Raw genomic sequence first — 25376 nt, forward strand, 5'->3', positions numbered from 1 at the left:
TGTTTACTGGACTTAGGTTCTTTGTTTACTCATTTTCTGTCAGCCCAATGGTTAAAGCTAGCAGAAATATTGAGAGTTGCATAAGGAGATACAAAAAATTCAAGGCAAGAGCTGGCTGTTATAGTTAAGCTGATTTATATGGTGTTTCCCATTTGTGAGATGAAAACTTATAGGAAATCTAAATTTTCTTCACAGATTTTTTATTGATAGATATTTTTGTCAGTAAAAATCCGTGGAAATATTAATGCCTTTTTTGAGCTCTTCAGTGACTTGAGATTTATGTTTGATCACAGATGTGGAAAGTTTAATTGAAATATCTTCTGTTGTATCCTATTCAGATTATCTGTTCAGTTTTGCCACTGCTGCTACAAAAAAGATATCTGAATCAGTGGTTGAGACTGCACAAACTATAAAGAAATCTGTGGAAGAAGGAAATATTGATGGTATGATTGACAAGGTTTGTACTTTTCCATGGAAAGACATTTGTGCATTTCCACATTGGGCAAATGGGTGTTAAGTACTAAACTATATTGATTATTGCAGTTTGAAGTTTTTTTTAATTTATTTGGAACACCCAGAATATATTGTCCATTCACAATGGTTCATAGAAAAGGTGGTGGAAAGTCGCTGCCATGCCTCCCTGTTGTATCTGAGTGAAGGTGTTTGCAGGGTTTATTGGCTGGAAAGCTCATGGATTTAGAGCTAATGACACAAAGTAAATGAAGATCTAAAATCAGACAGGTGGGCTGGGCAGCTATCTTCTGCCCTTCTAGAAGGTAGATGTCATAGATTTGGGAATTATGAAGAGTTGTTACTTTCAAGGAAGTAAGAGTAAATATAATGCTTTGATTTCCCTTGGGAAGTATTGTTACAATTGCATGTAACATTTTCAAAAGAACCAGTACAACAGCTTTGTGCAATAGAATGTAATCATTCCACTTACCCCTACCTTCAAATTATTGTATGTTTTTGTGTGTTTACATTTGCAGCATTGATGATTTTTACATAAATTGGTAAAATTGGAATTTTTTGTTTTATTAAAATTGCTTTTCTTGTCTTCTCTTCCTATAAGCAATCTACTTTTAACCACAAGAGAGGACTTTAAATAAAGCCATCCTTAGGATTTCAGTTTAAAAAATGTTGTTCACCTTGAGAGAAATTTCAAAGCAACTTCAAAGATTGCTGAAATCTCTTATTTTTTACATGCATTATATTAAACTAGCAAAAACTATTACTTAAATAAAACTAGATACAATTTCCTATTTAACATTTCATTATTATAAAAGAATGCTAACTTGCATAAAGATAATTTCATGGCTAATTCTGAATCTATTCACGTGGATAGGACATGAATTTCATTCTTGTTTACTGATGCAACTCTCAGTTGCAACTGCAAAGTTGTTGATATCTAATATGCATCAAAACTTTTGTGTTATGGCTACAATTTAAATATAAAATCTATTTATGTTTAAGATGATTGTTTGTTTCACAAAAGTTACTTAAGAAGCACATCATTGATATATGAAGATGAATTTCCTGGGTGCATGATTAAGTTTTATTCTGCTGATAGCGAGTGTGTCATGTTCAACTGTTTGCCAAAGTGTATGTGTAACCATTTGCTTTCACATTTTAGACTATCATTGGGGATTTCCAAAAAGAGCAAGACAAGTTTGTGCAAGAAAAGCTTGTAAAAAAAACAGGTGCTTTCCTTTTCTCATATTATGTGACTTTTTAATGAGCTTCCATCTTAACAAATTAAATATTTAACTCCTGAAGGTCTTTTCAAATTCTGTATGCCCTTAATGTGTTGAGCCTTTCTTTATCTAGGCATCTTAGTTTATTGTACGTAAAAAAAAAAAATCACCAGTGTGCACTAAACTAACTTAGATGTTCCACTTTCCACTGCTTTGGTCTTGTGATATTCTTATCATCTATCATCTCATGTAATATGCTTTTAAAGAATTTGCAAATTTGCTATTAGCTATGAAAAGGACAGTGATTCCGATAATAGCCAGTAATGTAAAGAAATATTAAAAATCTACATAAAATATTGCTGTCGGTGGCACCTTTCAGTAAGTGTAAGAACGGGATGATTTGGCATGAATATGATGCAGGGAGCGGGGTTTCAGATTTCTGGATCATTGGGATCCCTTCTGGGGAAGATCTGACCTGTACAAAAAGGATATGTTACATCTGAATTCAAGGGGGACCGATATCCTTGGGGCAGGTTTGCTAGAGCTGTTGGGAGAGTTTAAACTCATTTGGCAGGGCAATTGGAACTGAAGTGAAAGGTCAGAGGATGGGGCAGTTGGTATACAAGCAGATGCAGTGTAGTGAGACTGTGAGGAAGGACCAGTAGGTGTTAAGGCAAAATTGCAGTCAGTGCAATGAATTGAGTCCTTCTGCATACTTCCTGGAGCCAGATTAGGAGAATGGGCAAATAAGTGGCAAATGAAATATAGTATTGGGTAGTGTATGATCATGCACTTTGGTAGAGTGAACAAAGCCAGAGACTATTTTCTAAAAGGGGAAAAAATTCAGAAATCAGAGGTGCAAAGAGACTTGGGAGTCCTCGTGCAGAATTCCTTAAATGTTAATTTGCAGGGTGAGCCTGTGGTAGAAAAGGCAAATACAATGTTAGCATTCAGTTCAGAAGAATTAGAAGGCAAGAGCAAGGTTATAATATGGAGGCTTTATAAGGCATTGGTCAGACTGCATATGGAGTATTGTGAACAGTTTTGGGCCTTTATCTAAGAAAAAATATGCTGGCATTGGAGAGAGTCCAGAGGAGGTTCCCAAAAGTTATGCCAGGAATGAAAGGGTTGATGTATGAAGAGTGTTCGATGCTCTGGGTCTGTACTTGCTGGCATTTAGAAGAATGAGGGAGGATCTCTTTGAAACCTATCAGATATTGAAAGGCCTAGATGGAATGCATGTGGAGAGTATGCTTTCTATAGTAGAGGAGACTAGGACCAGAGGGCACAGCCTCAGAATAGAGAGATGTCCATTTAGAACCGAGATGAGGAATTCCTTTGGCAAGAGAGTGGTGAATCTATGCCTTTGGAAGCTGAGTCATTGGGTATATTTAAAGTGGAGGTTGATTAGTATGGGTGTCAAAGATTGTGGGGAGAAGACAGGAGAATGGGTTTGAGAGGGATAATAAATCAGCCATGATGGAATGGTGGAGCAAACTCAATGGGCCGATTAGCCTAATTTTGCACCTATGTCTTATGGATTAAGTGATTTCAGCTGTCTGAGAAAACCACATTTTTTGTTCCATAGTGTTCTAATACTTTCCATAAACTTTAGGAACTAAATTCTAAAAACCCCATTGTTCTATGAAAAGTCTCAATCAATAAGTTTTTGATATATTTACTTGTATTAAATGTTTGTTCATGAATCATTTATGCAAAGTGAAAGTTTCTGTGGGTATCCACATTGATGAGATATGGTTAGGAGAATTAGCCCTCAGATTTTGTGCAGACTGTCTTGCAAACTCAAAAAACTTCAAAAAGTTTAAAGTTGTTGTATAAATGTAGTCTGAAATTCTATATACATATGATAAATTTTAGTAAAAGTAAAAATTTCACGATGGTAGCTTAAAGCATAATTTTTTTTTAATAAGATAAAATGCCATTGTAAACTGTACTTCGATTTTTACAGATGCTGCAGTACCTCCTTGGGTTGGATACAGTGAGGAAGAAACTATTCAACAGCAAATCTTAGCATTGTCAGCAGTATGTCTGATTATCTCTAATATCCTTAGGTGGATTTGTGTAAAATGATGTTTAAGATCAAAGACTTTAACATACAATAAAATTCTGTTAATCTGCCACGCTCAGAATTTAGCAAATAGTGAACATGTGGATTATCAGAATTTTACCATATACGAAAAAGATTTAACAAGTTTTTAAAAAAGGTTTCATTTTGCTTAGGGAATTAATTACATGACCTAGGACTGGGCAATTAAATAAAATACACCATTTTTGAATTTGTCCCTCTCATAAAATAGCTTGAAATTTATACCCGGCCAATATTTTCCTTTTTTGAGATGTTGTTTAAATCTTATTATCAGATGCTGCCTGGCTGCTGAGTTCACCAGCATTTTTTGTGTTTGTTGCTCTTATTATCTTGTGCTGATTTGTGTTACTAGTGAAGTTGTACATCTTTTGTGCTGCATTTTTAAAGTTTAGAATACCTATACTTTAAGTTCAAGTTTAATTGTCATTTAACCTTTACGTGAATACCAATGAATCCAGCCATACGAAACAGTGTTATTCTGGTGCAAAACACAGTACCAACAGTCACATATAGCACACATAAGACAGAAGTACATTTCAGTCACAAAAAAAAGTCCAAGTGCAAGTCCGTGAATGTTGCACCAGTCTACTGTCAAATACAATACATGCAGACACTCAAGGACAGCACCGACACCAGCATGGGCCCCATGCCACACCATCTCTAGCACTGATTCCAATGCCTATTTCCTAGACTGCTACAAACAGGTGACAGCATGGCTTGAGGCCCAGTCCTCGCTATGATCAAGGCCACACAGCTCCCCCTGCCACTGGTCCTGCTAATAAACCAGTGAACCAGACTTGCAGCATTCCACATTACCAATGTCCAACAAGAATAGCAACTAACTGTTAGACTGCACACTGCCTTCACACACTGTCTCCAATGTCTCTATGTAGCAAGCAGCAAAGTAGTCTGCACTACTTCGGATATTATTCAGTAATCTGTTGTAATTTATAGCCACGTTCTTGATTAATCTTAATGCATGTTCTCTAGTAAGTTTTTTTTAAACATAGTGCTTGAAAAGGTAAACTGGTTGTGTTCCCAGGAGAGGAGAAATTTTCTGCGAGACCCTCCAGCAGGAGTCCAATTTAATTTTGACTTTGATCAGATGTATCCGGTTGCTGCTGTAATGCTTCAGGAAGATGAACTCCTAAACAGAATGCGATTTGATCTTGTTCCAAAGTTGTAAGTTCTGCACTTTCCTATGTTAAACAAAAATGCCAGAACAAAGCGAAGGCTAAACAAAATTATTGTTTTGTCTTTTAATAAAATCTAACTTGGGACTAGTAAGATACTTTATACTTTATTGTTGCCAAACAATTGGTACTAGAACGTACAATCATCACAGCGATATTTGATTCTGCACTTCACACTCCCTGGATTACAAATATTAAATATTAAAAATAGTTAAAATTAGTAAATATTAAAAATTTAAATTATAAATCATAAATAGAAAATAGAAAAATGGGAAGTAAGGTAGTGCAAAAAAACCGAGAAGCAGGTCTGGATATTTGGAGGGTACGGCCCAGATCTGGGTCAGGATCCGTTCAGCAGTCTTATCACAATTGGAAGGAAGCTGTTCCCCAATCTGGCCATATGAGTCTTCAAGCTCCTGAACCTTCTCCTGGAGGGAAGAGGGACGAAAAGTGTGTTGGCTGCGTGGGTCGTGTCCTTGATTATCCTGGCAGCACTGCATCCGACAGAGTGCGGTGTAAAGTGAGTCCACGGACGGAAGATTGGTTTGTGTGATGTGCTGCGCCTTGTTCACGAGCTTCTGCAGCTTCTTTCGGTCTTGGACAGGACAACTTCCATACCGGGTTGTGATGCACCCGAGAAGAATGCTTTCTACGTGCATCTATAAAAATTAGTGAGGGTTTTAGGGGACAGGCCAAATTTCTTTAGTTTTCTCAGGAAGTAAAGGCGCTGGTGGGCCTTCTTGGCAGTGAGCTCTACTTGGTTGGACCAAGTCAGGTCATTTGTGATATTGACCCCAAGGAACTTAAAACTTTTGACCTGTTCCACTTGCGCACCACCGATGTAAATTGGGTCGTGCGGTCCACTACTCCTTCTGAAGTCAACAACCAATTCCTTCGTCTTGCTGACATTGAGGGATAGGTTATTGTCTTCGCACCATGCCACCAGGTTCTTAATTTCCTCTCTGTACTCAAACTCATCATTACCCGAGATATGGCCTACAATTGCTGTGTCATCAGCAAACTTATATATTGAGTTTGATGGAAACTTGGCCACACAATCATGGGTGTACAGTGAGTACAGCAGGGGGCTGAGTACACAGCCTTGTGGGGCACCGGTACTCAGAGTGATTGTAGAGGAGAGCTTGTACCCTCCTACATGTACGTTATATACAATGCTAAAATTGAAATTTTCTTTACTGCTAACTAATTTTGAAAGGTGAATTGCAAATTTGCAGCAGAGCACTTAATATATTAAGATGGAGTGTGAATGTGTAGAACATCCTGATAGGTTGGGCATGGTTTTATCAAAGTGGGAGAGTCTGCAGAGCAGAAGCAGTTGTTTTTTTTTGGTAAATACTATTGTAGTTCATTTTATTCCTGTAAATGCCTGTGAGAAAATAAATTTCAAGGTAATACATAATGTACTTTGATAATAAATATGTTAAAGGACTGATAAATTTATCAGAATCTGATAGGAGAGGAGAGTGGACCATGGGTGAAAGGGGAAGAGAAGGGACAGTGGAGGGAGATGATTATCAGGTAAGGAGACTAGAAGAAGTGAGAGAGGAGCCAAAATGGGGAATGGAAGAAGAGGAAGGGGGAAAGAGGAAAAATTACCAAAAGTTAGTAAAATTGATGTTCATGCTACCAGGATGGACTAAGACAAAATATGAGGTGTTGCTCCTTCAACCTGAGAATGGCCTCATCTTGGCAGTAGAGGAAGCCATGGACCAATATGTCTGAATGCGAATGGGGATTGGACTTTGGGAGATTCTGATTGTTGCATATGGTGCAAAGGTGCTTAACAAAGTAGTCCTTCAATTGATAGCGGGTCTCACCGATGTAGAGGAGGCCACACGAAGATCACTGAGTATAGTAGATGACCCTGACAGACTTGCAGGTGAAGTGTTGCTTCACCCAGAAGGACTGTTCTGGCCCTGAATGGTGATGGGGGGGGGGCGCGGAGGTGAAAGAGCAGGTGTAGCACTTCTGCTTGCAGGGGTAAGTGTCAGAAGGGAGATCAATGAGAAAGGACAAATGGACAAGGGAATCACAGAGGGAGCAATCCCTATGGAAAGCAGAGAGTGGGAAAAGATGGTATAATCCCTTTGAAGATGTTGGAAGCTGTGGCAAATGATGTGCTGGATCTGAAGACTTGTTGAGTAGTAGTTGAGGACAAAAGGAACTCTATCCCTGTTAAGACAACAAGAAGCTGGAATAAAGGCAGACATCTGGGAAATGGAGGAGATGAGGCATCAATGGTGGAGGAAAGGAAACCCTGTTCTTTGAAGAAGGAGGACATCTCTAATGTTCTGGAAAGGAATGCCTCATCCTGGGAACATTTAGCAGAGACGATGGAACTGAAAAAGGGGAATGGCATTTTTACAAGTAACAGAGTGGGAAGAAGTATAGTCGATGTAACTGAGATCCAGAAGGTTTATAAAAGATATCAGTAGGCAGTCTGTCTCCAGAGATGGAAACAGAGATCGAGAATGGCAGGAGAGGGGTCAGTAATGGATCAAGTGAAATTGAGGGTTTGGTGGAAGTTGGAGGCAAAGATGAAGAAATTGGCAAGTTCAGCCCGGGTGCATGAAGCAGCATCAATGCATTCATCAATGTATCACAAAGTGTTGGGGAGCATTACCATAAAGGCTAGGAACATGGTCTGTTCCACTTGGCCAACGAAAAGGCAGGCATAGCTGGGGCCCACATGGATGCCATGACTACATGTGGGTTTGGAGAAGGTGTTTTTTTTTTACAAATGTAATGATTCACTAATCAGACTTTGCTGAGAATATTCAATATGTCATCCAAGAGCTGTTCCCCTTAGCAGTGCAGAACCTCTTTTGTTAGAAAGCTGCAAGGTCTCACAAATTAAATGCAATTAAAAGAGAAATCTAAGTGACTTAACAGTTATTTTTAAGTAGTTTCTTTAATGGGATGTTGAACAATCCTCTTAAAAGAAATATCTATATAGGCAAACTAGAGCTGCCTGGCCTGCTGCGTTCACCAGCAACTTTCATGTGTGTTGCTTGAATTTCCAGCATCTGCAGAATTCCTCGTGTTTGCGTTTTTAAATGTTAAGAAATATTAACTCTGCTTAATTTTGATGTGATTAAATATTCCTTTGGTGGTGGTGTCTACAAAGCATTCATTTTGAAGATTGTAATATATACTGAATCTGTTTAAAATAGCACTTATTTTTGGTGACCTTGTATTCCAGAGTGAAGGAAGAAGTATTTTGGAGAAACTACTTTTACAGAGTGTCACTTATCAAACAATCAGCACAGCTTACCGCTTTAGCTGCTCAACAACAGGCAGTTGACCAAGAGGACAGAGAAGACAGCAATACAGATGATCCCCATTTGACAGGTAATGGGTCATCTGTAGAACTTAAGCAAATTATATTTTTTATATAGTTAGCTTCCCAGTTAGAAAATGGTGCAGAAATTACAGGCAACACACAAAGCACTGAAGATGCTGGGATCTGAAGTAGAACCTGTAAATGCTGGAATCTGAAACAATATACTGGGAGAACTCAATAGGTCAGGCAGTATCTATGGAAGGAAATGTACAGTTGACTTTTTGGGTCAAGACCCTTCGGTTGGACTTAAAAGATGGCCAGTATACCTAAAACATATACCAATTTCCCTCTACAGATGCTGTCTGATCTGCTGAGTTCTTACAGTGTTTTGTGTGTTGCCTGTAATTTCTGCACCATTTTGTATTCTCCAAGTATGTTTTCTCAATTTCATTTTAAACTTGGTCTTCAAGTGAGATTTCCTGATTTCCAACACTCCTTAATTTGAGCCTTTTTTTTTGGTGGTGGAGATGGAGGAAGCAAAACTATATTTAGCTTTCAATTAAAATAGGGTGCCAGGTTTTCCTGTAATGGAACCTTCTAAGTAGTCATTTACAAGACCTACATTTAATTGGTTTTAAATACTGTTGTATATTCTGAGAGATTATTATATTATTTTTATTTATTAAATCATATTAATTTGATAAATTATATTTCACCCTCTTCCATTCCCCACCTCAGTGGTTTCTAATTAGTGAAGTGCAGTTTGAATGACCTACAGCTGGCTGCTCAGTAAACTGTTTGTATTCAGAATCTGGTTTATTATCACTGATATATATCGAGAAATTTGTTGTTTGTGGCAGTAGTACAGCGAAAGACATAAAGAATGGCTATTAAGTTATAATAAGAAATAAATAGTGCCAGAGAGGAACAGTGAGGTAGTGTTCGGAAATCTTATGGTGGGAGAGAAAAAACATCATGTGTGTCTTCAGGTTCCAGTGCTTTACTTGTGGTGGTAATAATGAGAAGAGCGTATGTCCCATAAAGTGAGGGTCCTTAATAATGGATGCCTCCTCCTCCTTGATGTTGAGGAGTGTTGTGTCTGGGATGGAGCTGGCTGAGTCGACAATGTTCCGCAGCCTCTTACAATCCTGTGCATTGGAGCCTCCATACTAAGTGGTTTTGCAACCAATCAGAATGCCCCATAATGTACATCTGTAGAAATTTGATAGAGGTTTTGGTGACGGACCAAATCTCAAGCTCCTAATTAAGTATGGCCACTGGCATACCACCTTTATGATCGCATCAATATGTTGGGCTCAAGATAGATCCTTTGAGATGTTGACACCAAGGAACTTGAATCTGCTAATCCCTCATGGAGACTTATGCGTGTTCTCCCAATTTCTCTTTCCTGAAGTCCACAGTCAATTCATTGGTTTTACTGACACTGAGTGCAAAGTTATTGCAACACCACTCAACCAACCAAATATTCTCACTCCTGTACACCACCTCATTGTCATCTGAGATTCTGCTAACAGTGGTATTGTCATTGTCGAATTCACAATGGTGTTTGAGCCAAAACTAGCCACATTGTCATGAGTGTAGAGTGAGTGGAGCAGTGGGCTGAGCATACATTCTAGAGGTGTGCCTGTGTTGATTGTTAGTGAGGAGGAGATATTATTACCAATCCCCACTGACTGGTCTTCCAATGAGGAAGTCAGAATCAGTTTAATATCACCGGTATACAGTACGTCGTGAAATTTGTTGTTTTGCAGCAGCCATATATTGTAATAAAAACAACAAATTACAATAGGTATATATAAGAAATAAATAAGCAGTGCAAAAAGAGGGGGAAATAAATCCTGAGAAGTGATCATGGGTTCATTGTCCATTCAGAAATCTGATCATGGAAGGGGAAAAGCTGTTCCTGAAACATTGAGTGTGTGGCTTCAGGTTCCTGTACCACCACCTTGATGGAAGCAATGAGAAGAAGGCATGTCCTGCATGATAGGGGTCCTTAATGATGGATGTCATCTTTTTGAGACATCACCTTTTGAAGGTGTCGTTGATGCTGGGGAGGCTACTTTCAACTTTCTGCAGCTTTTTCTGATCCTTTGCAGTGTCGCCTCCATACCAAACAGTGTGTGTTCCTTTGTCTTACCCTTCCTGAAGTCTACAGTCAATTCCTTTGTCTTACTGACATTCAGTGCAAGGTTGTTGCTGTGACAGCACTCAAGCAGCTGATCAGTCTCATTCCTGTATGTCTCTGTGTTGTCGGCAAATTTTTAGATGGTGTTTGAGCTGTGCCTAGCCACACAGTCGTGGCTGTAGACAGAGTAGAGCAGTAGGCGAAACACACAAATACACAGTGAGGAGATTTTATTTCCAATCCGCACAGACTGCGGTCTCCCTGTGAGGAAGTTAAGGATCTAGTTGCAGAAGGAGGTACAGAGGCCTAGGTTTTGGAGCTTTTTGATTAGAACTGGCAGTCTGATCATGTTGAATGATGAACTGTGGTCAATGAATAGCAGCCAGACATAAGTATTACTAACGTCCAGATGATCCAAGGCCGAATGCAGAGCCAGTGAGATTACATCTGCTGTAGACCTATTGTAGCAAGAGGCAAATTGCAGTGGGTCCAGATCCTTGCTTAGACAGGAGTTGATTTTATCCATGACCAACTTCTCAAAGCACTTCCTTACAGTAGATGAGAGTGCCACTAGGTGATCGTCATTGAGGCCGCTCACCCTGCTGTCCTTGGGCACTGGTATGATTGTTGCCCTTTTGAAGCAGTTGGGAACCTCCAACTGCTGCAGTAAGAGATTGAAGATGAACATGAACACTCCTGAGAGTTGATTGGCACAGATTATCCGAGCTCTACCAGGAACACCATCAGGGCCAGATGCCTTGTGCGGGTTCACATTCTTCAAAGATGTTCTGATGTCGGCCTCCAAGATAGAGATCATAGGTCATCAGCTGCTGCCAGGATTCTTACAGATGTAGTTTTATTCTTCCTTTCAAAGCATGCATAAAAGGCGTTGAGCTCATCTGGCAGTGAAGCATCATTGTCATTCATGAGTTTAGGTTTTCCTTGTAGAAAGTAATACCCTGCAAACACTGCCAGAGTTGATGTTCGTCTAATTCCGTCTCTATCCTCAAACAGAATTGTTTTTTCGTTCTTAAGACAGCTTTCCATAGGTTATACCAGGACTTCTTGTATAGTTCTGGATCACCGGTCTTGAATGCTACAGATCTAGCTCTCAGCAGACTATGAATCTCCTGGTTCATCCATGGCTTTCGGTTTGGGTATGTCCAGTATGTTCACAAAGGCATACCCTCATCCACACTGGTTTTGATGAAGCTGATGACAACGGTGGCGTATTCATTCAGACTCGAAGATGAATCCCTGAATATGTCCAGTCCACCAACTCAAAGCAGTCCTGTAAGCGCTGCTCCCCCTCCCTTGGTCCTCACCACTGGTACTGCAAACTTTAGTCTCTGCCTTTATGCTGGGAGTAGAAGTACAATCAGGTGATCGGACTTTCCAAAGTATGGGTGTGGGATGGGACGGTAAGTGTTCTTGGTAGTGGTATAACAGTGGTCAAGTGTGTTGGCTGGTCTGGTTCCACAGATGATATGTTGGTGATAGTTGTTCAGAGACTTCTTCAAGCTGGTCTCATGAAAATCTCCCACAATGACCAGGAAGGCATCAGGGTGCAAAGTTTCATGTCTGCTGATTACATTGTTCAGCTCCTCCAGAGCCTGTCTGATGTTGGTCTGAGGTGGACTGTGCACTGCTGCCAGGATGATGGCAGAACACACTCAACAGATAAGATGGATGACATTTGACTGCTGGATGTTCCAGGTCGGTTCAGCAGGACTGAAACCGAACTGCCACATTTGTGCACCACAATGAGTTAATCATAAAGCATACTGTACGTCCACTGCCTTTAAGAGACTGAGCTGTCCTGCCTTTGCGAAGAATGGTGAAGCCAATGAGCTGCGGCGCTGCATCTGAAATGACTAGTATGAGCCATGTTTCTGTGAAGCATAGTACATAGCAGTCTCTGATGTCCCTCTGGTACAGCAATCTTGCTCTGAGGTCTTTAATTTTATTTTCCAGCGACTGTGGATTTGCCACCAGGATAGTTGGGAGTAGAAGTCTAAAGCCTCTGCATTTCAATTGAACTTGTAAACCAGCGCAGTGCCCCCGCTTCCACTTTCTTAAAGGGGAACTGCACCTGTGATCCAAGTCCGCTGTCTGAGGTTCGTCGACTTTACTTATCGATAGATTTTTTTTAAACATCTTAAAATGTTCCTGCTTACTGAAGCATCCACGTATGCGAGTGTGGATTTCAGCTAAATGGGAATATTTGATAATTCACATCAGAGCTGCGTACAGTTGCCCCTTAATGGCCCCATCTTGAGTCAATGATCCTATTGCAGAGGGAGGTACAGAGTCCTAAGTTTTGAAGTTTGTTGCTTAGTACTGAGGAGTTGATGGTGTTGAACACAGAGCTGTAATCAGCAAACAGCAGCCTGACGAAGTATTGCTGTTGCTGGATGGTCCAAGGCAAAGTGGAAAGCCAGTGAGATTGCTGTCGACCTGTTGTGGTAATAGACAAATTGCAGCAGGTCCAGGTCCTTCCTCAGGCAGGAGTTAATTCAAGACATCACCATCCTCTCAAAGCACTTCATCATGGTTGATCTGAGTGCTACCTAGAAATAGCCTTTGAGACAGCTCACCCTGCTCTTGTTGGGCACAGGTATGATTGATGCCCTTTTGAAGCAGGTAAGAACCTCCAGCTGCAGCAGTGAGAGGTTGCAGATGTCTTTGAACATTACAGCCAGTTGGATGGCACAGGTTTTACTATCCTGTCAGCTACACCATTAGGGCCTGACGCCTTGTGAGAGTTCACCCAGTAGATATCCTTTGTAAGGAGAGACACAGAAGGTTGCAGATGATGGAATGCAGAGCTAAAAACTGCTCTTTGCCCTTCTGCAGAGTCTCGACCCAAAACCTCAATGTTGGCTTAATGTTGGCTTAGCGGAAAAAGCCAGTGTTGTCTCTCTGATTAGAGGCCTGAGCCATATGGTGTGCTGCAGGGATTGGTGTTAGGTTTGCTCTTGTTTATCATCTATATTAATGATTTAGATGATAATGTGGTAAACTGCAACAGTAAATTTGTAGATGACACCCAGCTCTTGGGCACAGTGCGCAGTGAGAAGGTTATCAAAGCTTGAAATATGATTTGGAGCAGATGGTAAATGGGCTGAAAATTGGCAGATGGAATTTACTGCAGACAAGTGTGAGGTTTTGGAATATATTGGGGTAAAGCATACACAGTGAATGGTAGAGCACTGAGATATGCAGTAGAACAAAGGAGCCTGGGAGTATAGATCCATAATTCCTTGAAAATGGCATCACAGGTAGATAGAGAGCTTTAGGCACATTACTTTCTTAAACAGAGTCTTGAATACAGGAGCTGAGATGTTATGTTGACATTGTGTAAGACATTGGTGAGGTCAGATTTTGAGTATTATATGCAATTCTGATCACCTACCTAAGGAAGGATATAAATAAGCTCAAAGGAGTGCAGAAAATATTTACGTGGATATTGCTGGGACTTGAGGACCTGAGTTACACGGTTTGGTTGAATAAGTTAGAACGTTATTCTCTGGAGTGCAGGAGAATGAGAGGAGATCTTATAGAGGCATACAAAATTATGATGGGTATAGATAGAGTGAATGCATGCAGGCTTTTTTCTCTGTTGTTGGGTGAGACAAGAACTAAAGGGCATAGGCGTAGGGTGGAAGGTTATAGGTTTAAGGAGAATCTAAGGAGTAACTCAGAAGGTGGTGCCAGTGTGGAATGATCTGCCAATGGAAGTGGTGATTCCCATTCACTTACATAAGAGATGTTTGGATAGGTATGTGAATGAGACACGTGTGAAAGACTATGGTCCAGGTGAAGGTTGATGGGACTAAGCAGAAAACCCAGCTGACACAGGCTAGATGGGCTGAAGGGCTTCTGTGTGGTATTGCGATGACTCTATTCCCTTCCTATGCCCTCTCCCCACAGATGCTGCTTGGCCTACTGAGTTCCTCAGCCTTTACCTGTTTTAAAAGGGATGATGTTTAAAGTCAATTTTAAAGTATCATATTTATACCTAATGGCCCTATTTCAAAATTTGTAAAACATACTAAAATCAATCAAGAATTTCAAATAATAACAAGCCACAATTAATAAAATATAATTGCCATTAATTTTGTAAAACGGATTAATTTGGCTTAGGTTTGCTAAATTTTCAAAGCATGGCAAATTGACTATACTTTGATGCCATTTAGTTTTAGGCTTAGTCCCCATGTACCTCCTCAAGGAAAAATGCAATAAGTAAACATATTTTACCTCTTGCATTGAATTGTCAAACAGACTATTATATTATTTATATTTATTATTAGGAAAAAATGCTTTATAACAATGTTATCTTTTTCAGAAACAATACGGTCAAAAACACCACCATTTCCTATCAAAACTCAGACAGAATCTCCAGAGGTAATTTATATTTCAGTGTTAATAGCTTATTACTCCACTAAGTACTTAAGTTTTGTTTGGGCAGTATTGTAGCATTTGTTCTTATTTCTATTCAGGAAATAAAATTCTACAACAAAAAATTATTTCTTGATTTTATTTTCAGGAGGAGGAAGAAATTTCTACAAGTCCAGGTGCTACAGAATTTATTAGTGATGCATATGATGGGTGCAATTTAAACCAAGAGGATCTACGGAATGAAATTAAGCAGTTGGTGTTAGATAAGAAGGATGGTGATTCAAAAGAGAGTGAGTTATTCAAATGTAATAGCAGTTACAGCCTGACATTTCATTTCAACATTATTCGTCAAAATACTGAAGAAATGAGGTTTTTTATCTAGTCTGTACGATATTTTGTCATTGTTAAATAAAAATACAACTAGTATATGATGCAATTCTAATAGAATTTCCCAGACTTTGACCAAAAGATATAGGAGTAGAATTATGCCATTCATCCCATCATGTCTGCTTTGCCACTCAATCATGATTTATTATCCCTCTCAACCTTATTCTCCTGCCTTCTCCCTGTAACCTTTGATTAATCAAGAGCCTATTCTCCACTTTAAATATATCCAATGACACGGCCTCCACTGCTATATAATCCCACAGACTCACCACCACCCACTGTCTAAACAAGTTCCTGCTCATTGCTGTTGTAAAGGAACGTCCTTCAATTCCAAGGCTGTGCCCTCTGGTCCGACACTTTCCCACTATAGGAAATGTCCACTCTATCTGGATCTTTCAATATTCGATAGGTTTCAGTTACATCCCCCACCCCTCAGTGTTTTAAGCTCCAGCAAGCACAGGCCCAGACCTATCAAATGCTCCTCACACATTTAGCCTTTAATCCTGGGATAGCTATCGTAAACCTCTGGACTGTCCCCAATTCCAGCACATCCTTTCTTAGATTTGGGGCCCAAAACCACTCATGATACTCCAAATGTGGTCTGGCAATCGCCTTATAAAGCCCCAGGATTACATTCTTGTTTTTATACAAGGTTTTTATGACAAGGTTCCACATGGTAGGCTTATTCAGAAAGTTAGAAGGCATGAGATCCAGGGAAGTTTGGCCAGGTGGATTCAGAATTGGCTTGCCTGCAGAAGGCAGAGGGTTGTGGTGGAGGGAGTACATTCAGATTGGAGGATTGTGACTAGTGGTGTCCCACAAGGATCTGTTCTGGGACCTCTACTTTTCGTGATTTTTATTAACGACCTGGATGTGGGGGTAGAAGGGTGGGCTGGCAAGTTTGCAGACGACACAAAGGTTGGTGGTGTTGTAGATAGTGTAGAGGATTGTCAAAGATTGCAGAGAGACATTGATAGGATGCAGAAGTGGGCTGAGAAGTGGCAGATGGAGTTCAACCCAGAGAAGTGTGAGGTGGTACACTTTGGAAGGACAAACTCCAAGGCAGAGTACAAAGTAAATGGCAGGATACTTGGTGGTGTGGAGGAGCAGAGGGATCTCGGGGTACATGTCCACAGATCCCTGAAAGTTGACTCACAGGTGGATAGGGTAGTTAAGAAAGCTTATGGGGTGTTAGCTTTCATAAGTTGAGGGATAGAGTTTAAGAGTCACAATGTAATGATGCAGCTCTATAAAACTCTGGTTAGGCCACACTTGGAGTACTGTGTCCAGTTCTGGTCACCTCGCTATAGGAAGGATGTGGAAGCATTGGAAAGGGTAAAGAGGAGATTTACCAGGGTGCTGCCTGGTTTAGAAAGTATGCATTATGATCAGAGATTAAAGGAGCTAGGGCTTTACTCTTTGGAGAGAAGGAGGATGAGAGGAGACATGATAAAGGTGTACAAGATAATAAGAGGAATAGATAGAGTGGATAGCCAGCACCTCTTCTCCAGGGCACCACTGCTCAATGCAAGAGGACATGGCTTTAAGGTAAGGGGTGGGAAGTTCAAGGGGGATATTAGAGGAAGGTTTTTTACTCAGAGAGTGGTTGGTGCGTAGAATGCACTGCCTGAGTTAGTGGTGGAGGCAGATACACTAGTGAAGTTTAAGAGACTACTAGACAGGTATATGGAGGAATTTAAGGTGGGGGCTTATATGGGAGGCAGGGTTTGAGGGTCGGCACAACATTGTGGGCCGAAGGGCCTGTACTGTGCTTTACTATTCTATGCTCTATGTTCTATATTCTAGTCCTCTGGATAGGAGCTAACATTGCACTTGCCTTCCTTGCTACCAACTTAATGTGCAAGTTAACCTTTAGGAAATCTTGCATGAGGACTCCCAAGTCCCTTTGGTCTCTAAATTTTCTTCTCATTTAGAAAAGAGTATGTTTTTATTTCTTCTACCAACATGCATGACCATACACTTCCCTATACAGTATTTCGTCTGCCTCTCCTTTACCCATTCTCATAATCTTCTTCAAGTTTTTCTGCAATCTCCTTGCTTCCTCAACACTACCTGCTCTTCCATCTATCTTTGTATCATCTGCAAACTTGACCACAAAGCTATTAATTCCATTATCCAAATCATTGACATATAACATGAAAAGAAGTGTTCCACCCTTATGGACACCACTAGTCAGCAGAAACTAACCAAAAACTTCTTTCCATGCTAGTCTCTTTCTTGTAATGCCATGGGCTCTTATCTTGTTTAGCAGCCTCACATGTGGCATCTTGTCAAAGCTCTTCTGAAAATCCAAGTAATCAACAACCACCAACTCTCCTTTGGCTGTTCTGCCTGTTATTTCCTCAAAGAATTCCAATCAATTTACCAGGCAAGATTTCCCCTTCAGGAAACCATGCTGATTTCGGCCTATTTCATTGTGTGCCTCCAAATACCCGAAGTGTACTTTTTAATAATGGACTCGTAACATCTTGCCAACCATTAAAGTCAGACTAACTGCCCTAAATTTCCTTTGTTCTGCCTCTCTCCAGTCTTAAAGAATAGAATGACATTTGCAATTTTCCAGTCCTCCAGAAGCTTTCCAGAATCTGGTGACTCTTGAAATGTCTCCACAATCTCTTCGTCTCTCTTTCAGAGCCCTGGGTTGTAAACAGTCTGGTCCAGACAACTTATTTAATTTTAGATCTTTCACGTTCTCAAATACCTTCTTAGTAATATCGACTACACTCATTTCTGCTTCCTGACAACTCTAATTTCTGGCATACTGAGTGTCTTTACTGTGAAGACTGACGCAATGTATTTATTCAGTTCATCCATCATTTCTTCATTCCCCCGTTACTACCTCTCCTGTGTCATTTCCCAATGGTTCAATGTCCATTCTTCCCTCTCTTTTACTCTTTAAAAATCTGAAAAATCTTTTGCTATCCTCTTTTTTTATTATTGACTAGCTTACCTTCATATTTTGTCTTTCTCTTCTTTTGCTCCCCAAGCAAATCTGGTTCATTACATGACAGCCAATCTAGAATTACCTTTTCATTAGCGTGTTCAACCACAAGCTTGGTTTCTTACACTTTGTGACTATCACGTAATTCATTATTTATTTAAATAATTTATTTAAACCAAAGATCTTTTACAGTTTAAAGCATTCTGTTTTAGATCTGATTAACCTAATTTTAAGCCGCTTTAATGTGGAGTTTTAACTACGGTTTAGTAGTTCTATGGTAAACACAATTGTTATTGTTAGATTATTCTGACTTTTTTTTTGCAGTCATTCCGGGCAACATATACAGTTTACTAATCAATATAGAACACAGATTAAAGAGGACAATGATCTCATACTGTAAATGGGATATGAATAACAGAATATCCAATTCTTAACCTTTGACATGTTAGTTTGATTTAGCTGCTCTAGCACTGAGATTAGGCCAGATTGCTTGACATCTATTATGGGAGAAGTCTTAGAAGCTATTATTAAACATATTATAATAGTGCGCTTTAAAAAAAATAATCAAGGTAACCGGACAAAGTGGACGTGGCTTTGTGAAAGTTAAATCACACTTGACTAATTTATTGGAGTTTCTTGAAAACATTATTGGCTGCAGATAAAAGGGTGTACTAAACTTGAATTTCCATGAGGTATTCCATCAGATGTGGAATCAAAAGGGAAATAAACAAGAATGTTCTGAGAGGTAACATACTGGTGTAGCTAATAGAAATAGAGGAGGTATTTGGTTGATAATATATAGCAAGTGATGGGAGTAAGAACAATCTATAATTAAGTCTATTTAAAAATAAGGATCACCCATTTAAGACAAATGAATGAAATTTTTGACTTAAGGTCATGAGTTTTTGAGCAGCAGAAGAAAGCCTTTGAGCATTTTTAAGGCAGAGGTGATTGCTGGTGAGTAGAGAGATGAAAAGGTGCTGAGAGCATATGGAATCAAGGAGTCAAGATTATGTTTGGATCAGTCATGTGCTGAGCAGGCTTTGGGGTCTGTTGGCCTGTTCCTGCACTCAATTCTATTTGTGTTGTGATTTTTGTTTTCTTGTTTTCAGGGGTTACTTCTGCTAAAAGCTACTGTGAATGGTTATTTGAGAAACATTGTTCCTGATTGTGCATTTTTAATAAATATATCCATTGTAACAGAAACATTTTTCCCAATAGCACCTGCTGACTGGGAAGAGGAACTGCAGAAGGAACTTCAAGAGGAACTTCAAGATTATGAGGTGGTAGCTGATTCAGGAAAAACAGATGAACATTGGGAGAAGGAGATAGAAGAACTTTTGCAATCTAATGGTTGAATTTGGACAGTGCTACACTCCAGTACTCTCACTGGTACAAATCTTGACAGGACTGGTATAATTTAGAATTTTCTTCACACAAAGTCATCTGAGAAGATAACTTTTACACTAATTTGTGGAAATCATTATGAGTAAAATGGGACTTGTCGTATGATTCTCCATAATCCAGAGTGATCTACTTTTTTATATTCTCAAGGCAGATGAGAAAGGTTGAATTTCTAATTAGAGAAGTTTATGCATTCTGTGTTTATACCAACCATTAATACCACTTAATGCATTCCATGCAGGTGTAATAGTAACCTGTAGCTAAATATAAAATATCTGCCAAGTAAAATTAAGTATGCATAGGGTTTCATTATTTCTCTTATTTCAGTCCTAATTAGATGATAAAAGTTAGATAACTTCCTTAACAAATTAGTTATGGACTTGATTTAATTCAACTGTACTCATTACAAGCAACTGTTTGGTCTTAAGTTTTTTTTTGCAGAATTAAATCAGACTATTTCCAAAATAATCAAAATTGACTGCTTTGCATATGGATTAATAAAATGAAACAGATTTCAGTTTTTATGGAATAAAACTTGATAAACAGGTATATTTCCATAATGCTTATGTTTATTAAATAGCAATCCCGATTCTTCGGGGATTTGTTTTTTGGTTGAGAATTGGGTTTGGACATAAATTTTAAAACTTCATAAAACATTGCAGAAGTTTGCGTAATTATATGTAATTACATTTTGTCAAGAAATATTAGTCACCAGACTTCAAATGCTGGAAATGTAGATATATTTATATTTTGCTTTGGCATTTATATTTTTGTGAAATAAGTCAAATCCTGTATTCATGTTGATTCTGAAAACTGTTAATGATTAAAACATTTATGCTCATTTTAATAGTTCTCTACTCCCAAGGTTTATGCCTTCAGTGCATAACACTGAACATGCACATTCGAACATCAAGTCTACAGCAACAATTTATTACCATTTTCTGCATTGAACTCCCACCTTTCTGATGAACTCTAGAATTGAAGAGATTTAAAGTAGGTAAATGACTTGTTATCACTCAGAGATCGTATCTGCATTGTCTTTCAGCCTGGTTTGTATATTGAATAACTAGGTCTTTTGTGTTTCAGTAAAATGCATTTTTAGTTTCATCACAACACTTTAAGGCTTTAATAAAAGCTTAATTTACTTACAAGTTGTACAAAGTTTTACTCCCAAGCTAAGTGGAGGCTTAATAATTGGTTTTCTTTTATTTCTTGCATTTCATTATGATAATAACAAATACGGACAATGTAGTTCTAAGTGCTTTACAATGGGATAAAATGCAAACATGAAAATAAAAGAAAATTCTGAAGAAATATATTTGAAATAAGTCCATCAATATGCAAATAACATGTTAAATTTGCCAGTCCAGTGAATTTCAGTTAACTGGGCCATCAGTTAATCGGGACAGCTACTTATTTGAAACAACACTTAAAGAACAAAAGCTAATTGAAAAAGTAGCTGGGATACTCTTCATTTAATTGGGACCGGAGACTGTTGCCAGTTTCTAACTAGCATCAGTCACGTGCATTTATTGGCCGTTAGACATAGAAACATAGAAAACAGGTGCAGGAGTAGGCCATTCGGCCCTTCGAGCCTGCACCGCCATTTATTATGATCATGGCTGATCATCCAACTGGAAACCCTGCACCAGCCTTCCCTCCATACCCCCTGATCCCCGTAGCCACAAGGGCCATATCTAACTCCCTCTTAAATATAGCCAATGAACTGGCCTCAACTGTTTCCTGTGGCAGAGAATTCCACAGATTCACCACTCTCTGTGTGAAGAAGTTTTTCCTAATCTCAGTCCTAAAAGGCTTCCCCCTTATCCTCAAACTGTGACCCCTTGTTCTGGACTTCCCCAATATCGGGAACAATCTTCTTGCATCTAGCCTGTCCAATCCCTTTAGGATTTTATACGTTTCAATCAGATCCCCCCTCAATCTTCTAAATTCCAACGAGTACAAGCCTAGTTCATCCAGTCTTTCTTCTTATGAAAGTCCTGCCATCCCAGGAATCAATCTGGTGAACATTCTTTGTACTCCCTCTATGGCAAGGATGTCTTTCCTCAGATTAGGGGACCAAAACTGCGCACAATACTCCAGGTGTGGTCTCAGCAAGGCCTTGTACAACTGCAGTAGTACCTCCCTGCTCCTGTACTCGAATCCTCTCACGATAAATGCCAGCATACCATTTGCCTTTTTCACCGCCTGCTGTACCTGCATGCCCACTTTCAATGACTGGTGTATAATGACACCCAGGTCTCGTTGCACCTCCCCTTTTCCTAATCGGCCACCATTCAGATAATAATCTGTTTTCCTATTTTTGCCACCAAAGTGGATAACTTCACATTTATCCACATTAAATTGCATCTGCCATGAATTTACCCACTCACCCAACCTATCCAAGTCACCCTGCATCCTCTTAGCATCCTCCTCACAGCTAACACTGCCACCCAGCTTCGTGTCATCTGCAAACTTGGAGATGCTGCATTTAATTCCCTCATCCAAGTCATTAATATATATTGTAAACAACTGGGGTCCCAGCACTGAGCCTTGCGGTACCCCACTAGTCACTGCCTGCCATTCTGAAAAGGTCCCGTTTATTCCCACTCTTTGCTTCCTGTCTGCTAACCAATTCCAAATCCACATCAATACCTTACCCCCAATACTGTGTGCTTTAAGTTTGCACACTAATCTCCTGTGTGGGACCTTGTCAAAAGCCTTTTGAAAATCCAAATATACCACATCCACTGGTTCTCCCCTATCCACTCTACTAGTTACATCCTCAAAAAATTCTATGAGATTCGTCAGGCATGATTTTCCTTTCACAAATCCATGCTTTGTCCGATGATTTCACCGCTTTCCAAATGTGCTGTTATCACATCTTTGATAACTGACTCCAGCAGTTTCCCCACCACCAACGTTAGGCTAACCGGTCTATAATTCCCCGGTTTCTCTCTCCCTCCTTTTTTAAAAAGTGAGGTTACATTAGCCACCCTCCAATCCTCAGGAACTAGTCCAGAATCTAACGAGTTTTGAAAAATTATCACTAATGCATCCACTATTTCTTGGGCTACTTCCTTAAGCACTCTGGGATGCAGACCATCTGGCCCTGGGGATTTATCTGCCTTCAATCCCTTCAATTTACCTAACACCACTTCCCTACTAACATGTATTTCGCTCAGTTCCTCCATCTCACTGGACCCTCTGTCCCCTACTATTTCGGGAAGATTATTTATGTCCTCCTTAGTGAAGACAGAACCAAAGTAGTTATTCAATTGGTCTGCCATGTCCTTGCTCCCCATAATCAATTCACCTGTTTCTGTGTGTAGGGGACCTACATTTGTCTTTACCAGTCTTTTCCTTTTTACATATCTATAAAAGCTTTTACAGTCAGTTTTTATGTTCCCTGCCAGTTTTCTCTCATAATCTTTTTTCCCCTTCCTAATTAAGCCCTTTGTCCTCCTCTGCTGAACTCTGAATTTCTCCCAGTCCTCAGGTGAGCCTCTTTTTCTGGCTAATTTGTATGCTTCTTCTTTGGAATTGATACTATCCCTAATTTGTCTTGTCAGCCACGGGTGCACTACCTTCCTTGATTTATTCTTTTGCCAAACTGGGATGAACAATTGTTGTAGTTCATCCATGCAATCTTTAAATGCTTGCCATTGCATATCCACCGTCAATCCTTTAAGTGTCATTTGCCAGTCTATCTTAGCAAATTCACGTCTCATACCTTCAAAGTTACCCCTCTTTAAGTTCAGAACCTTTGTTTCTGAATTAACTATGTCACTCTCCATCTTAATGAAGAATTCCACCATATTATGGTCACTCTTACCCAAGGGGCCTCTCACGACAAGATTGCTAATTAACCCTTCCTCATTGCTCAAAACCCAGTCTAGAATAGCCTGCTCTCTAGTTGGTTCCTTGACATGTTGGTTCAAAAAACCATCCCGCATACATTCCAAGAAATCCTCTTCCTCAGCACCTTTACCAATTTGGTTCACCCAATCTACATGTAGATTGAAGTCACCCATTATAACTGCTGTTCCTTTATTGCACACATTTCTAATTTCCTGTTTAATACCATCTCCAACCTCACTACTACTGTTAGGTGGCCTGTACACAACTCCCACGAGCATTTTCTGCCAGCAATGCCACCCCACCTCCTTTTCTTTCATGTCTATCCCTCCTGAATATTGAATATCCCTGAACGTTGAGCTCCCATCCTTGGTCACCCTGGAGCCATGTCTCTGTGATCCCAACTATGTCATAATCATTAATAACAATCTGCACTTTCAATTCATCCACCTTGTTACGAATGCTCCTTGCATTGACACACAAAGCCTTCAGGCACTCTTTTACAACTCTCTTAGCCCTTATACAATAATGTTGAAAAGTAGCCCTTTTTGATGCTTGCCCTGGATTTGTCAGCCTGCCACTTTTACTTTTCTCCTTACTACTTTTTGCTTCTACGCTCACTTTACACCCCTCTGTCTCTCTGCACTGGTTCCCATCCCCCTGTTGTGAACTAACCTCCTCTCGCCTAGCCTCTTTAATTTGATTCCCACCCCCCAACCATTCTAGTTTAAAGTCACCTCAGTAGCCCTCGCTAATCTCCCTGCCAGGATATTGGTCCCCCTAGGATTCAAGTGTAACCCGTCCTTTTTGTACAGGTCACGCCTGCGCCAAAAGAGGTCCCAATGATCCAAAAACTTGAATCCCTGCCTCCTGCTCCAATCCCTCAGCCACGCATTTATCCTCCACCTCGTTGCATTCCTACTCTCACTGTCGCGTGGTACAGGCAGTAATCCTGAGATTACTACCTTTGCAGTCCTTTTTCTCAACTCCCTTCCTAGCTCCCTATACACAACAGGTGCTTAGAGCAAACAGTTTTTAAATAGCATTGGTTACATGTGTTGGTGTTCAAAAAGCAGTGATTTTTGCGACTGATAGTCATAGAGAAGTACAGCACAGAAACAGGCCCTTTGGCCCATCTAGTCCATGCCAAAACCATTTAATCTGCCTTTTCCTATCGACCTACACTGGGACCATAGCTTTTCACACCCCTACCATCCATGTATCTATCCATACTTATCTTAAACATTTGATAGTTAGCGAGAAATAAGCAGTGAGACAATTCACAACTGTATTGTTCACTGCGGTTTCAAGCATTCAGTCTCAGAGGTGCCAGAAATGGTCAGGAGTAAATATGAAAATGATGTTCAAGATAGGAACTATGAAGAATTTGAAGGTATTGATGATCATGAATGTTGTAATAAAAATGAAGATTTGGAAAATACGATCGTTGAAGTCATTATATGATAGCAGTCCAGTACCTGCACTAAATGTCTGCACTGATTTTGTTCATTTTGAGCAAGGGTTCTGAACCTTTATAACGCCATAGAGTCCTACCATCAACCAAGGGGTCTGTGGACCACAGGTTGGGAACCCCCAAGTCAGTCAAAAAGCATAGCTGTGTACACTGGGTGAATTCTCCATAGATAACCATCAGGAACTAATATAATTTTATAATACTGTAGTAATTTTGGTAGTGTTCTAATTTGTTCTGTATTTCATTTAAATACATAATATGCTACTTAGTTAAATGGTTTTGCTTTTTTAAAATATTTTTAAACTATTTCCTTGGAACTTCAGCTAATTGGGACAGCTGCTTAATTGTGCCAAAATGTATTGGTCCCGATTTTTCTCAATTAACCAGATCCACTATTTCCCAAAAATGGTTCATTTAAAGTAAATGTAAGCAATATTCTCACTATT

General features: G+C 39.7%; 1 protein-coding gene across 1 annotated transcript in view; it reads left to right on the forward strand.

Annotated features, from left to right (window-relative positions):
* Window positions 1-23187, forward strand: part of syap1 (synapse associated protein 1) — a 156255-nt gene extending 133068 nt beyond the window's left edge. The window contains exons 3-10 of the mRNA XM_063052527.1: window positions 339-457; window positions 1634-1700; window positions 3664-3737; window positions 4844-4983; window positions 8218-8366; window positions 14793-14851; window positions 14994-15135; window positions 19416-23187. Of these exons, the coding sequence (XP_062908597.1) occupies window positions 339-457; window positions 1634-1700; window positions 3664-3737; window positions 4844-4983; window positions 8218-8366; window positions 14793-14851; window positions 14994-15135; window positions 19416-19552 (887 nt within the window). The 3' untranslated portion in view covers window positions 19553-23187. The remainder of the gene's footprint in view (window positions 1-338; window positions 458-1633; window positions 1701-3663; window positions 3738-4843; window positions 4984-8217; window positions 8367-14792; window positions 14852-14993; window positions 15136-19415) is intronic.
* The last annotated feature ends 2189 nt before the right edge of the window (window positions 23188-25376 follow it).

This window comes from Mobula hypostoma, chromosome 6 (assembly GCF_963921235.1).
Source record: "Mobula hypostoma chromosome 6, sMobHyp1.1, whole genome shotgun sequence".
NCBI classification, from domain to species: Eukaryota; Metazoa; Chordata; class Chondrichthyes; order Myliobatiformes; family Myliobatidae; genus Mobula; species Mobula hypostoma.